The 13,479-nt window shown below is 49.1% G+C and overlaps 1 protein-coding gene across 1 annotated transcript; it reads left to right on the top strand.

Annotated features, from left to right (window-relative positions):
- Positions 1–167: 167 nt before the first annotated feature.
- On the top strand, positions 168–7,588 carry ywhah (tyrosine 3-monooxygenase/tryptophan 5-monooxygenase activation protein, eta polypeptide). The gene is made up of 2 exons (XM_018754684.2): positions 168–778; positions 5,175–7,588. The coding sequence occupies exons 1-2, from the start codon at positions 692–694 to the stop codon at positions 5,829–5,831; spliced, it is 744 nt and encodes a 247-aa protein (XP_018610200.1). The 5' UTR covers positions 168–691; the 3' UTR covers positions 5,832–7,588.
- The last annotated feature ends 5,891 nt before the right edge of the window (positions 7,589–13,479 follow it).

Genomic DNA, 13,479 nt, shown 5'->3' with positions numbered 1-13,479 from the left:
CACTAAATCAATACGGATATTGCGCCTCTCGGCCCATAGTCACGCCCCCGGCTGCTGCGACGAAAAATGCAGCACGTCGCGCTGCGCAGGTGCGTGCGCCCGCCGTACGCCGTTCTATTAATAGAAGGTGACGTCACCATGAAATATCCGCGAGCCCCCCTCCTTCGGGAGACCGTAGAGCGCCTGCGCGACTGCGGCAAAGCGCGTGCGAGCAGCCGTGGGAAACGGTAGCGCTGCTGGGCAGGGAAGGCGAGAACAAAAAAAAAAAAACAGTGAGGCGAGAGGAGCGGAGAACGTGGACAGGAGACAAGAGAGGTCGGAAGAGCGGGGTCCGCAGCCCGGAGAGCTCAGAGCCGAAAGTGCTTCTGCGCCGTAGCCGCGAGTGGTGTGGCAGGAAGCAGCCGCATCGCGGTACCGTACTGCAGCGCAGCGACGTAGCGCAGCCCAGCCCTCCATCATTGATTCGTCCGCTACGGACTGCGGTGTGCAGTGGCTCTCTGAGAGGGGTCGGTCCGTCTGACTGCGGGGACAGCGAGCGAGCGTCGTCGAGCGGCTAGGCGTCCGTAGGTTAGCTTGGCTGGCGAGGGAAGGCAAGGCGAGAGACTAGAGGAGGAAGAAAGAGAAAAGCCACGTTTGCAGCGTCATTCCGCCCTCAGTGAGTGTCACACGTCCAGCCCGTCGAGCGTGAAGGATGGCGGACAGAGAGCAGTCGGTGCAGAAAGCCCGTCTGGCGGAGCAGGCGGAGCGCTACGACGACATGGCGGCGGCGATGAAACTGGTGAGTCCGACAGCCGCCGGGCACACGGAATGGAATGGGATGGGATGGGATGGGATGGGATGATGGGATGGAAATGAAGTGAAATAATAAATAATGCGGGGGGCCGCGTTCATTTCGATCACAATCATGACACAGCAGCGGCATGAAGGTCCGCTTCCTTCGATCGCTGAGCTGCGGTGAAGCAGCTAATTTGCTAAACGAGAACGAGACGCTTCTCGCAAACCACGATATTGATTGAGAGAATTTTTTTCTTTAAAAAATCTACGGATTCCCACAGTTGGAGCAGTTTAATGGTTCATGATACGTGTGGTGTGTCTGCTGGTAGGTATTCGTTCGAGACAGGAGCAGGTTGGTGCCACAATGACAAGATCCTCATAAATTCCCATGATTAATTTATTCTCACATAAATTCCCGTTATATTAATTATAACCCTCAGCGGTGCAGCAGTGTCTAATACATTTCATACATTATTATTTCTCTTGAAAACGGTTGACGGACAATGTATTTCACGATAGTCCTTATCTACGTTTTTTCCTGACCGTTTTGTCTCAATAAATTCAATTTGGCTTTTAATTTTAGTTTCACCACTTTCCCGTGTCCCATAAAACAATTAGTGTTAAATGTAAAGCACCCATTCATGCTGTAACACATCTGTAAATATTCTCTCCCCCCCCCCCCCCCCCTATAATTCTGCAAAGTGTAAAGAATAAATGAATCAGTTCTTGTTCAACACTGGATTTAAACTGCATACATTTGCAAAATACTATTTGCATGTTCCCAAAAAGGACTTTAGCCTCTAAAAAGGCTCTATATTGTTTGCCACATACATATAATATTCTACCAAATGTATTATCCGAGCCATTTGTGAGCAATATGAAGGTGGAGGGCAGATTGCGGCTCGCTTAAATAATGCATTGATTGTGCCGACTTAATCTTTCCTTTATTATAAGAACAGATCAGTTACAGTCAACTGGACGCTTTCATCCGACCGCCAGCATTCAGTAGTACGTTTACAGGTTTTAATTTCACATGATCGTATTTGCGGTTTTGATCAATGCAATACGGTCGATGCATCAACAGTTATAGGTGTTAAAACGGTCACGTCATGCGTTTTCAATTTCCGCTTATGCTTTATGTACTTAACACTTTAATTTTCACTTATGAAGCCTTTTCAGCACCCCAACTGGTAGGACTTGAAAGGGATGAGAAGCCCACACATGTTGCAGGTGTTCCTGGACCAGGATTGCAGAACCACAAGACAGAATTAGCGTGGTGTTCCCGCAGCGGCCAGTAGGGGGCGGAAGTGAGTCCGTGGACTTTGCTTCGGCCAGCAGAGCCGATCTGGTGAAATCCAGGGCGCTCCCTCCATATTCAGGGTCCTTTCGAGTTCACGTCAACCTCGAGCAAGTCGGGCACCACGTTCTATGGCCTCGCGCCCGCAGAAGAGGCAGCGGATGTAGCCGAATTGTGAGAAGGAAAATCACGAGGGGGGTAAAAACGCATATAAAAGCTGTGCCTGCTGCTGTTAAATCTCCGAACCCCGCGTAGAGGTTATGTTTTACATTTATGAAACGTGGCAATGTACCGGAGAAATTCGGTGCCCACGTACTGGGGCAGATGAAGGAGAGAGATGATGGGAGTCTTGAGAGTCTGTTCTAGTAAAGAGAGACGGGACTTGGCAGGAAGGCAGTCCGGTGGTGGCCATCGAACAGAACCAGCTGGGAAGCAGCCTGGACCCGGTAGCGGTGTTCCTGAGCGGCCACGCTTTAAAAGGGCGGAGGGTTGATACCATCGGGAGAAGCACCACGTAACTGTCCGATTCCCGTTCGGTAAAGCTTATTATATTACGGCATGAAGGGCATTGTCAGACTGAAATGCAGCCATTCTCCATTCTAATGGCAATTTCTACAGATGTTCTTTGCCCAACGTTATTAATGACAGATTACAGCCACTTAGTGCCCATTGTCTCTAGAACTGGCGGCTGATATAGACTGAGCAGCCGAGTGGGACCACAGCGGTATTACTCTGGAAGACGCTGTGGAAAGAGTGGGGTTAGTATCGGAGAAGCCTTACCGTGCTTACATAACGGGTCTACCGGGCTCGGTTCAGCACTCTGATCCACCCGTGACTCCCTGGGAGCCTCCTGATTTTATTTTTAGAGCTTCCATTTTGGTAGATGAGGTCTTGGCATCCATCTTGAAACGCTCACCCGGTCTTCCGGCGTCCCCTCAAAGTCAGCCTTTGGAATTCAGAACACGCCCACCGGACCCCAACCCCCCCCCCTCCCTGCCGTGCCGGTATGTACCTACCCCTGCCGCAAAGGACCACGCTTATGTCACCACGGGAGAAAGGTCAGGAGTCATACGGATGATATGATATGCGGCCAAAGACAAAGGTCACCGATGTGAGCAACCGGTTTGAAGCCGCACACTTGGAGTCAATGCTAAATCAGTGTCAATATTTACAGAACACAAGTCCCCCCCCCCCCAAAAAAAAAATTGTACCTATTACAATTAATACAATTACAGTTACTGTCAGCAGACACAAGTACTCCATCTGGGATCTTGTGTCATGCAAATACGACATTCCATCATATGATGGGGTCCAACACAATGAAAAACAGCTTATGAAAATATATGCAGAGTTTTCATAGAGCAGGCTTATTAAAGTACAAAAATGTTCTCGGTAATGTGGCAATTCTGCATCCACGATAGGCATTTTATTTGTCACTTACGTATTTTACTCTGCAAAGCACGCGGATGCTGTGCTTCTTCCCGCACAAAACTGCTGCACGTTTACATTTATTCACTTAGCAGACGCTTTCCTCCAAAGTGACATACATCTCAGCAAAAGCACAATTTGTGCATTACGTTAAGAGAAAGAGACATGGCTGCAGACATGTGACTCTTTGGTAAACCTCGTTTTTTACCTTCCACTTGATGCACCGATGTTCATCGCTCGAGTCGGTGTGTAAAACGCAGGATGGATACTGTATGGACTTCCTGTCGCATTCACAGTCTAAACAAATCACAGCACTCATTATGGTAAATCTAACAACTGAAATAGCATATTCAATGCAAATGAAATTAACTGTTAAAAACATGTAAATAGCGACACATGATATGAAGAGCTTTTATAAAGTGAATACCCTCACACTATAGTAAATAAAATTTCTTTTGTGTTTTTTAAACCCTCTCGGTCCGAAATTATTCACTCTCCATAAATGGTACTCAATTTTACATAGAGGGGAAATATATAATATACAATTACATTTATTTGCTTAGCAGGCCCTTTTCTCCAGTGACTTCCAATGACCTCTGTGTAGGGTTATTGGCCCACACACCTTATTCACCGCGGTGACTTACACTGCTAGATACACTACTTATACTGGGTCACTCATCCATACATCAGTGGAACACACTCTCTCTCTTACACACTGTGGGGGAACCTGAGCAGCATGTGTTTGGACTATACAATTAAATAACTTTTGTCAGTTCTGTTAAATCATGTTGGTGTTTTCATGTTAATTACAAAATACCTTTTATTTATTTTTAAGGTGACATTTTTAATTTGGGAACTAATTTCTTTTTCCTAAATAACAATTATAATTAAAATTTGAATAATTTGACCCCTAATGGGAATTTGCCTTACTAGGCAATTAAGATAAAGGGTAGAGCAAATCTGCATCTGAAAAATATAGAGTGGTGCATAAATTCTGTCTAGAGGTTTCACAGATGTTTAGCATTTCAGTAACACAATGCCAACTTGCGTTACTGAATACTTGTGTCATTGTTAGAAGAGTGCGCTATAAAAATAAATTGAAATAAACTTAGTATTGTCAAGGGGGCACGGTGGAGTAGCGGGTTTGGGCAGGTTCTGCTCTCTGTTGGGTCTTGGGTTCGAGTTCTGCTTCGGCTGCCTTGCGACGGACTGGCATCCTGTCCCGGGTGTGTCCTGTGGCTTAGGCTCTGGCAAGCGGTTTCATAAGGTGTGTGTGTGTGTGTGTGTGTGTGTGTGTGTGTGTGTGTGTGATATTTTCGACAGTAGTTTGAAGAGTAGTTCCTGAAGTCTTTTCTCTTTGAGCTGGACATTGGAGTACCATGATGGGTCAGTTGGGAGAAGAGTCGTGGTAGAATGATCTTAACCCTCTTAAGTAATTCTTAATCGGGTGCCAGAAGGCCACGGTGTGTGTAGGTTTTCGTTGTACTGTAGTGTTCAAACTCTTACAGTAACTTACAATAAAAGAGCTAATTTGTCCCTGCTGTCATTACTGAAGTTGTTCAAGTTGGACCGTCTTCCCACGCTTCAAGACCACGTCAGTTAGTGCTTTTCGCTTCCTTAGCCATTCGCATAGCAACAGAAACGTGACTCCGCTTCCTTCTCTCTGTGTCAACAGGTAACGGAGATGAATGAGCCGCTGTCAAACGAGGACCGCAACCTGCTTTCCGTGGCTTACAAGAACGTGGTCGGGGCCCGGAGGTCCTCCTGGCGAGTGATTTCCAGCATTGAGCAGAAGACGGCGGCGGATGGCAACGAGAAGAAGCTGGAGATGGTGCGGGCCTATCGTGAGAAGATTGAGAAGGAGCTGGAGTCGGTATGCCACGATGTTCTCAACCTGCTTGACAAGTACCTCATCAAGAACTGCACCGATGCCCAGTTCGAGAGCAAGGTCTTCTACCTGAAGATGAAGGGTGACTACTACCGCTACCTGGCCGAAGTGGCCACGGGCGAGAAGCGGGCCGCTGTGGTGGAGTCCTCCGAAGCGGCCTACAAGGAGGCCTTTGACATCAGCAAGGAGCACATGCAGCCTACCCACCCCATCCGCTTGGGCTTAGCGCTCAACTTCTCCGTCTTCTACTACGAGATCCAGAATGCCCCTGAGCAGGCCTGCCAGCTGGCCAAGCAGGCCTTCGACGACGCCATCGCCGAGCTGGACACCCTCAACGAGGACTCCTACAAGGACTCCACCCTCATCATGCAGCTGCTGCGAGACAACCTCACCCTGTGGACCAGTGACCAGCAGGACGACGAAGCGGGGGAGACTAATAACTAAAGCCGTCCATCGATGTGTTTGGCATTACTGGCTGTCCCCCCTCCCCACCCTCCCCACCTGCCCCTATCCCTGTCTCAGTGAGCCCTAAACATGTTCCTCCTTGGCATACCATGACCACACCCTATCCATCTCTGGTCTGTCTACCCAACATCTGAGTCCTCCACCCAGCCACCCACCCCCTGCTCCCCTGTTTGCTTGGTCCTTTCGCTCACCTTTCCTGCACCTACCTCTCCAACCCTGTCCTTTCACAGTTTTGGTACCTACTCTCCCATCCCTCTATATGTCCTGATCTGCACCAAATACTTTTCTTGCCACATCTTTCACTCTCCAGTCCATCCCCTTCTCCACTGTGCAGCCCTGTGTTGTGTGTATCTGCAGTAATTGGAGCAGGATGTCCTCGTTGCAAGTGACGGTGGGTTTGGATGCAACGTCAGAAGGCCAAGAGCTTTTTCGGCCCGCATGGAAACGCTCGTCTGCTTCCTCGAATTGTAAGACCGTTCTGTAGTGGCCCTTAGTTTTGGGTTCTGTTCTCAGCGCTCGCTAGAAGACGTGACTATACGCACTACGGTGAAACTGCTAAGTCTCACGTGTTTGCGCGGTTGGTGCCATTTTGTGTTCCTCGAAGGCTCGTGTCGCGCCCTAATGTACGCGTTTTTGTGTTGAAGCGCGTGCGGAGGCTGTTCTGCGGCGCGTTTGGGTAGTTGGACGGATGCCTCATTCTACCCACGGCGTGCGGTGCCGTCGTGGTTGCCTTAGCAACTGCGGTGACCGTGACGGTCCCGAGATGGTGCAGTGGTCTTGCATGCGGCTCTCCTTTTGAAGGATGAGGCTGTCGCTGCGATTGAAGTCGTCGGCAGGGTCGACCGTCTGCAAACTCCGGGTTTGTTTCGCGCCGGGTCACTCTTTGCATTTGCGTCTTGCGTGACGGGGAGCTAATTCTACCCATCTACGCAGTTGGGCTGAGTGACCCTGAACCCCCCCACCCCTTCCGACCCCCATCCCGGAGCCTCGCTGCCACGGTCCCGTCCCGACTGCATGCATCCTAGTTAGAAGAGAGGGCGAAGGAGGAGAGTTTTTGTTTTGCTCCATTCCGCCGCCACCTTCTGCTGCACCGCCGTGGTCCTCGTGCTCAAACCAGAAAGCTATTGGAGCAGAAGCGAAAGGAAATGTGTACCAGTGCTTCGAACACCTTGCAGAGCAGATGTGGAGGGTATTTGGGCCAAAACCACATGGTTTGTCGCAACAGTTAATTTCATTATCCGTTACAAAAAGTTGTGTTCTCTACGGAAACGACAAGTCTCTTTCTTTCGTATAGGAGTCACACGTATATTTAATATGCGGATATTAAATAATTTCTAAGAATCCTAAAATTAGACGTAATTTTTTTTTTCCATGTTTTGAAGCTCGGTTCGGAACAGCGGTTGGCCCAATCATGGTAAACATTTGCAGGTTTCCCGAAGAATGAGCTAAACAGCCAACTTAATTTTTGCCAAGCCTTTGGATGGAATAAGAAACAAAAAAACGTGTTGCTTCAAATATTCTAATACATGTTCTAATAAACACAATGTATCATTTAATGAGATGTTTGAGTTTTTAAGTTATTTGTTTTCAGAAAAAAAATAATCGGCAGAGCAATTAGCTGCTATCAGTGTTCTGTTTGGCATGTCTGTAAGATCGATTGCGATGAACAGCCGGACCTGGAGTGGGAATCTCCTGGAGGCACAGGGCTGAAATAAAGGTTGCTCCTGGATACTGCTTCTGATTGATTGACTCTCTTATTGCGGTTGGGATGGGCTCTGTGCATTTTGGAAAGGCGGGGGGGGGGGGTCCTTCAGTGTACCCTGCATGCTGACCATGATCTGCATTACTTTATGATCCGCTTTGCGCTGTTTTTGAGTTTAAAGTAAGCGATAATGGTAGAGATGCCCTGCTGTGCCCAGCAGTCTAATTGTCTGAAAGAGTATTTGTAGCGAACTGTCCGATTAAGGTAGAAGACAGTGAAAATACCAGATGAAGTTACACTTGAGTTATTCTCCACAGCAATGCACAACTCGGTAAACGGAAGTGCATTTCGCAAGCGAAGAGATTTGGATGCAGCCACGACTGTCGGAGCAGTTTGTCTGATGGCACCTTTTCGCCGATGCGCGCCACACAAGTAGCGGGCGACAGAGCTGATTTTAAATATGAGCTGTGAAGGTGAATGTGACAGATGGTGTGATGAAAAATCTGTGGAGCTGTTAGAAGATTGCGTGAAAAGCAGGTGCGAAGCGGATGCGTTTCGAAACTTGCCGACTGTCGAGGGATTCAGCAGTTCTGAGGGAGAGCGGGAGCCCATTTCCCCACGTTGGAGCTGAAACTGAGGACTTCCAGACTTTTGAGTTTAGACCCCTTGTGATTGGAGCTATCTAGTGACCAGATGTGGACTAGCATAGCAGTCTAGCTGGGGTGTAAGGAGGAATTGGGCACTGCTGGTATTGGGGTGCAGAACCTTTGTCTCGTGCAATAACCGCAATCTTCAGCTTGATACGGGCAGCTGCAGGAGGCCAGCGGGGAGGGATGAGCAGAAGATGTACATGGCAATGCTTTGACAACACAGCTTGTCCTGCTGCGTTCTGGATCCACCGGAGGAGCTTGGTGGCGGACGCTGCAAGACCAGACATGAGGTTGTGGAGCAATCCAGGCAAAGACGTTCCCATGGCCTGGACCAGGATCTACTTGGAGTGAGTTGTGAGAGATGGGTGGATCCTGAAAATGTTCTAGAGTGTGGGTCTGCGAGACGCAGAGACTTTAGTTAATCGTTACTCCCAGACTCTCAGCTGGTGAAGCTGATGAAATGAGCGATTCATCCAGTTTTACGGAAAGTACTGACAGGTAGATGGACCTTCTGGGACGCCGAAAATCTCGACCTCGGAAAGAAATTACACCGAGTGATGCTTTTCGATGTTGGGAGAGAATAAAATTCTGTTTGTGGGGGGTCCTGCTAACAGCAATGAAATGTTAAGTATGTGTTTAAGTTTATAATACATAAATATAATATATCATGTTATATATCATACATAAAATACAGATAATACATAAACACCAACTTATATAAATGTTAAGTATATTTATCAATATCTCAAATATTTTGCATTAAAGGGAAGATTTAACAGTATTCTGTGAAATGGTGTGAAAGGCACTGTAACAGTGCAGCAGCAAGACCATTCGGTTTAAAGTAAATTACATTTTAATGCAGATTGTGGTGCAGCGAAGGCAAGATGCCGAGGGAACGCCTTTGGGGACGGGTGACGTTATCGCCGCTAACCTATTGTTTATGAGCACTTCTAAAATCACAGCTTTCGGCTCGTAGCGACGGCAACAAATTCATAAGCGGTCTGCTCGTGGAAACATTTCAAATCCCGTGCGCTTAATATAATCAATTTAAATCTTATTAAAGAAGAAATTGTCGTTATGACACCGATGAGGCACAGATGTCGATCTCAACTGGAACGCGGGTTCAAAAGCAGGACCATGAATCCTAAGCCTTCCTCTGTTGTGGCCTTTGGCTCACCAGCTCCTGAAAGTAGTAATAACTACATCTAGACATTATGCTTGATTTACATTTATTAAACAATTATCTCCAAAGCAACTCCCAATGAACTCTATATAGTGTTACCAGGCCACACAACTATTCACCGCGGTGACTTACACTGCTGGATACACTACTTATACTGTGTCACTCATCCGTACATCAGTGAACCTGAACAGCATGTCTTTGCAGTGTGGGAGGAAACCAGAGCACCCTGAGGAAGCCCACGGGGGAAAACATGCAAACTCCACACAGGCTGAGCAGGGATGGAACCCACGTCCTCTCGCACCACCCAGGCAGTGTAAGACAGCAGCGGTACTCGCTGTGCCACCGTTCCGCCCATGCTTGATGAAACCACTCCTGCGTTTCCTGCTCACGGTAGCGGCAAGAGTAACGCGGAGCGAAGGAAGACGCTCGGATGAGAAAGCGCCGCTCTTCGGTGACCTTTCCCGAGGCCGCCGTCGCGTTGCGGTCAAGGTGCATTGTGGGAGAGCGTCTCCGACGCTGCGGTCCCGCGCCCGGGTCCCACGTCCTCCATCTTATAAAAGGAGCAAACGGCACTCTTCTCTGAGCAGCGCTGCCATTAGCCGAGCTGCTGCTAGCCCGTCCCAGTCCTTTGTGACATCACCACTCCACAGACTGTTACCGTGGCAACTGCCTGATGTCACTCAGAGGAGTTGCCTAGGCGATGGGATGATGTCAAAGGAGCCAGTTGCTATAGCAATGTACAAGGGAAGGAAGTGTGTGTGGGTGGAGGAGGCGTGAGTGTGCACCAAGGGGAAGGTGAACGGCGGTAGAAAAATGAAAATGTGAGGGACACCGGCGGGGAGGTCTGGGAGGGAAGTGGCTGCGGAACTCGGATGGAACGAAGTGGGGGGGGGGGGGGCGCGCTGGGATTTAGGCAGAACCACCTGAGCTCTGCGAAGAGGTGCTTTAAAATGATCTCAGTGTGTCGACACACAAAGGACACTTTCCACATCCCGCATGAGCAGCGGCACGGTGCTGCGCTCAAACATCTGCCCGGTGCGGAGCTGCAGCCTCCTCGTCCTCGTAGGTGGAAACGTTCAAGGTGATAAACGGTCGATAAGGCGCTCACACGCACACGCTCCGGACGGCCGCACCCATCTTATCCTCCCAAGCTAAAACACACACCCTCCTTCACCATCACGGGCTGCTGTCCGTCAGGGTGGGGTTGGGTTGGGTGGGGTGCGGTGGGGGGTGCAGGAATGAATCACCTCCCAGTGTGACTGCACCCTTATTTCTATCTCTCGGCGTGTGTGAGTGTGCGTGTTGGTTGTGGAGGTGTGGAACAGGCGTTTCTGTGTGTTCCGGCGCAATGACTAAGCGCTCCTCCAGTGTCCACCCCCACCCCCCCACGCAGGGCCACTGGCTGCCGCGCATACCGACTCCCGAGAGCTGCCGCTCCGCTCGCGTCAGAACGCTTTCCTCGTCTAACCTTAAAAATGAATCCAGTGCTGATGCGCTTTCGTCACTTTCTTAGACGGGCCTGTGTTTCGGGTTGCGGGTACAAGTGACTCACCCCCCCGCTTCCTGCGCTAAAGCAATTCTATATTTAACTGTGTGATATGGACACGCTCTATTGAAGCTGGAGACTCGAGCTCTATATTTAGCGCTGCGTTAATAACACTGCAGGCTGCAAGTTCGCAGCGCAAAGATCTCGTTCGTCGGTGGATGTTTCTGACAGCCGTCGAGTGTGTGCAGAGCAGTCCCTCGGATGGAGCCGCTCTCTCCCAGCTCTTTGCGTTTGCATCCTTCCTATTGTGACTCAGCACAAAGCGAGGCGCCCCCTAGTGGCCACGGCGCCCTCGTCACCCGCACGTCTGGATCTTGCCCTCTGCCGTCCATTCGTGGCCAGCGACGCGGTCATTCACATACATCACATGTACATTTATTCATTTAGCTGATGCTTTTCTCCAAAGAGACTTACAATGTTAATCTACTTTAGCTCACAACCAGCTTTGCGCAACTACTTGTCCAGGCCACGGTGACATCCCGTTTGGATCCTGCAACTTTCTCCTGTCTGGTCTTCTTGCTACTGCCATCAAACCTCTACAGCTGATACAGAACGCTGCTGCCCGAGTTGTGTCTGACTTGCCGAAACGTTCTCACGTATCTCCTCTACTCGCTTCTCTGCACTGGCTTCCTATAGCTGCCCAGATCAGATTTAAGACCCTGGTTATTGGTGACAAATTCATCAATAGAATTAGACACACACACTGAAGCCACTTGTCCCAAGCGGGGTCACGGCAAGCCAGACATGAACCCAGCAACACAGGGCGCAAGGCTGGAGGGGGAGGGGACACACCCAGGACGAGACGCCAGTCCATCGCAAGGCACCCCAAGTGGAACTCAAACCCCAGACCCACCAGAGAGCAGGAACAGAGCAGACCCACTGCATCACTGCGCCACCACACCCACCTTCAGTAAAACTGCTCCAAGCCATTTATAAGACTTGATCAACCGCTACACCCCAACAAGACCGCTTCACTCTTCCACATCTGCCCGCCTGGCGGTCCCGTGCAGGAAAGGTAAAGCACGGAGGTTCTCGGTTCTGGCTCCGTTGCGGTGGAACGGCCTCCCTCTTTCACTCAGAACTGCTGAATCCCTGTCCACATTTAAAAAGGGTCTTAAAACTCATATCTTCCAGACTCACTTCGCCCATCATCTCTTAAGTTCATGTAAGGTGTGAATGTTCATGCTCTATAACTTTAAGATCAGACCCAGAAGAGCAGCACACCAACTGATGGCTCAGTAAACACCACTTACCGGCATGTGGTGTCACACAGAAGCAGGAAGTCATTTTTTTACCCAGCAAACTCATTTACCGTGATTCCTCTTTCATGTTTACCACGTTACATGTCACGAGATGCACGTTTACGTTGCATTTATTCATTTAGCATTTTTATGGAGTGGGATGAGTGTAAGCAGGCAGCCATACAGTATTTATTATAGAGCAGTTAATAAATGGGAACTACCTTGTTATGCTGGACTATGATAACTAATATTAACTACTAATTGTACCCAATTTAATGGGATTTAGTGATATTTTAGCACAAACAGGTGACACCTTTGGGCTTCAGGGACATGAAAACTTTTACATCTTTGACTTCCGAGAATTCACTTTGACGAAGGGTTTTCGGGGAGACTGCGTTGCTCCATGGAATTTACATTTACATGTATCCATTTAGCAGACGCTTTTCTCCAAAGTGACGCACATCTCATAGAAAATACAATTTTGTTCATTACATTAGGAGGAAGAGAGGCATAGCTGCAGACAATTTACACGCATCCGCCACGCCTTTCGGCCTCGGAGAAGCCGGACCTTGAGCTCCGCTTGAGCGTCCCCAGCACTGCAGTGTCAGCACAAAGTGAACGTCCGTTGCCCTCGTGACGTCCTCACCATGCAGCCCGGTTAAGGCGAAGAACGAGAATAAAGGAGCAGAAGTGGGACGAGGGCAAAAGAAAGGAGGGGGAGACGAGGTGCACTCTGGCAATAGACTGACTTCCAGTTAATTCCCAGTGAACCTGTGGAAAGAGGGTGTGGGAGGTGTGGGCCAGATAAGAGCTTTATCTCTGGAGCAGGTGATGGACTCGTGGGGTGGTGGGGCCTGGACCGGTCCGGAGGAAGGTGATAGCAGCTGCCGTTGCGTTACAACCACTCATAAAAGTTTTCAGCAGTTCAGGTCCGGCTGTGCTGTTCCTCCTGCATCACAACAGCCAATAATTATGTTGCCAGTCAATTATATTGCTGGTTACCAGGGTAACGAGGAAAAACATCCCACCGATAACACTGCTCCTGGGAAAGACTTTGTGGCAAGGTTCAAGCCTTCAGCAGCTGCTTTTCAAAGCATCACGGAGGTGCCCAACCTTGTAAATCACCCTTCATAAGAAACAACCCAACATTTTTATCAACCAATATCATGGTTATTTTGTACAGTAAAACCGCATCCTTTCCCGGTGTTACTGAGCTTGTAGCTGAAATCAGGCACTGACAGCGGACCATTAAAATCAAACTTGACCTTTCTGCTTTCGCTTATGGCAAGAACAGCTTGGCACCCG

This window comes from Scleropages formosus, chromosome 6, assembly GCF_900964775.1.
Source record: "Scleropages formosus chromosome 6, fSclFor1.1, whole genome shotgun sequence".
NCBI classification, from domain to species: domain Eukaryota; kingdom Metazoa; phylum Chordata; class Actinopteri; order Osteoglossiformes; family Osteoglossidae; genus Scleropages; species Scleropages formosus.
This window is presented reverse-complemented; position numbering and strand designations above follow the sequence as displayed.

Coding starts and splice junctions, on each gene's coding strand:
- ywhah (XM_018754684.2), top strand. CDS start 692: ATGGCGGACAGAGAGCAGTCGGTGCAGAAAGCCCGTCTGGCGGAGCAG. Junction 779..5,174: donor TGGCGGCGGCGATGAAACTG/GTGAGTCCGACA, acceptor CTGTGTCAACAG/GTAACGGAGATGAATGAGCC.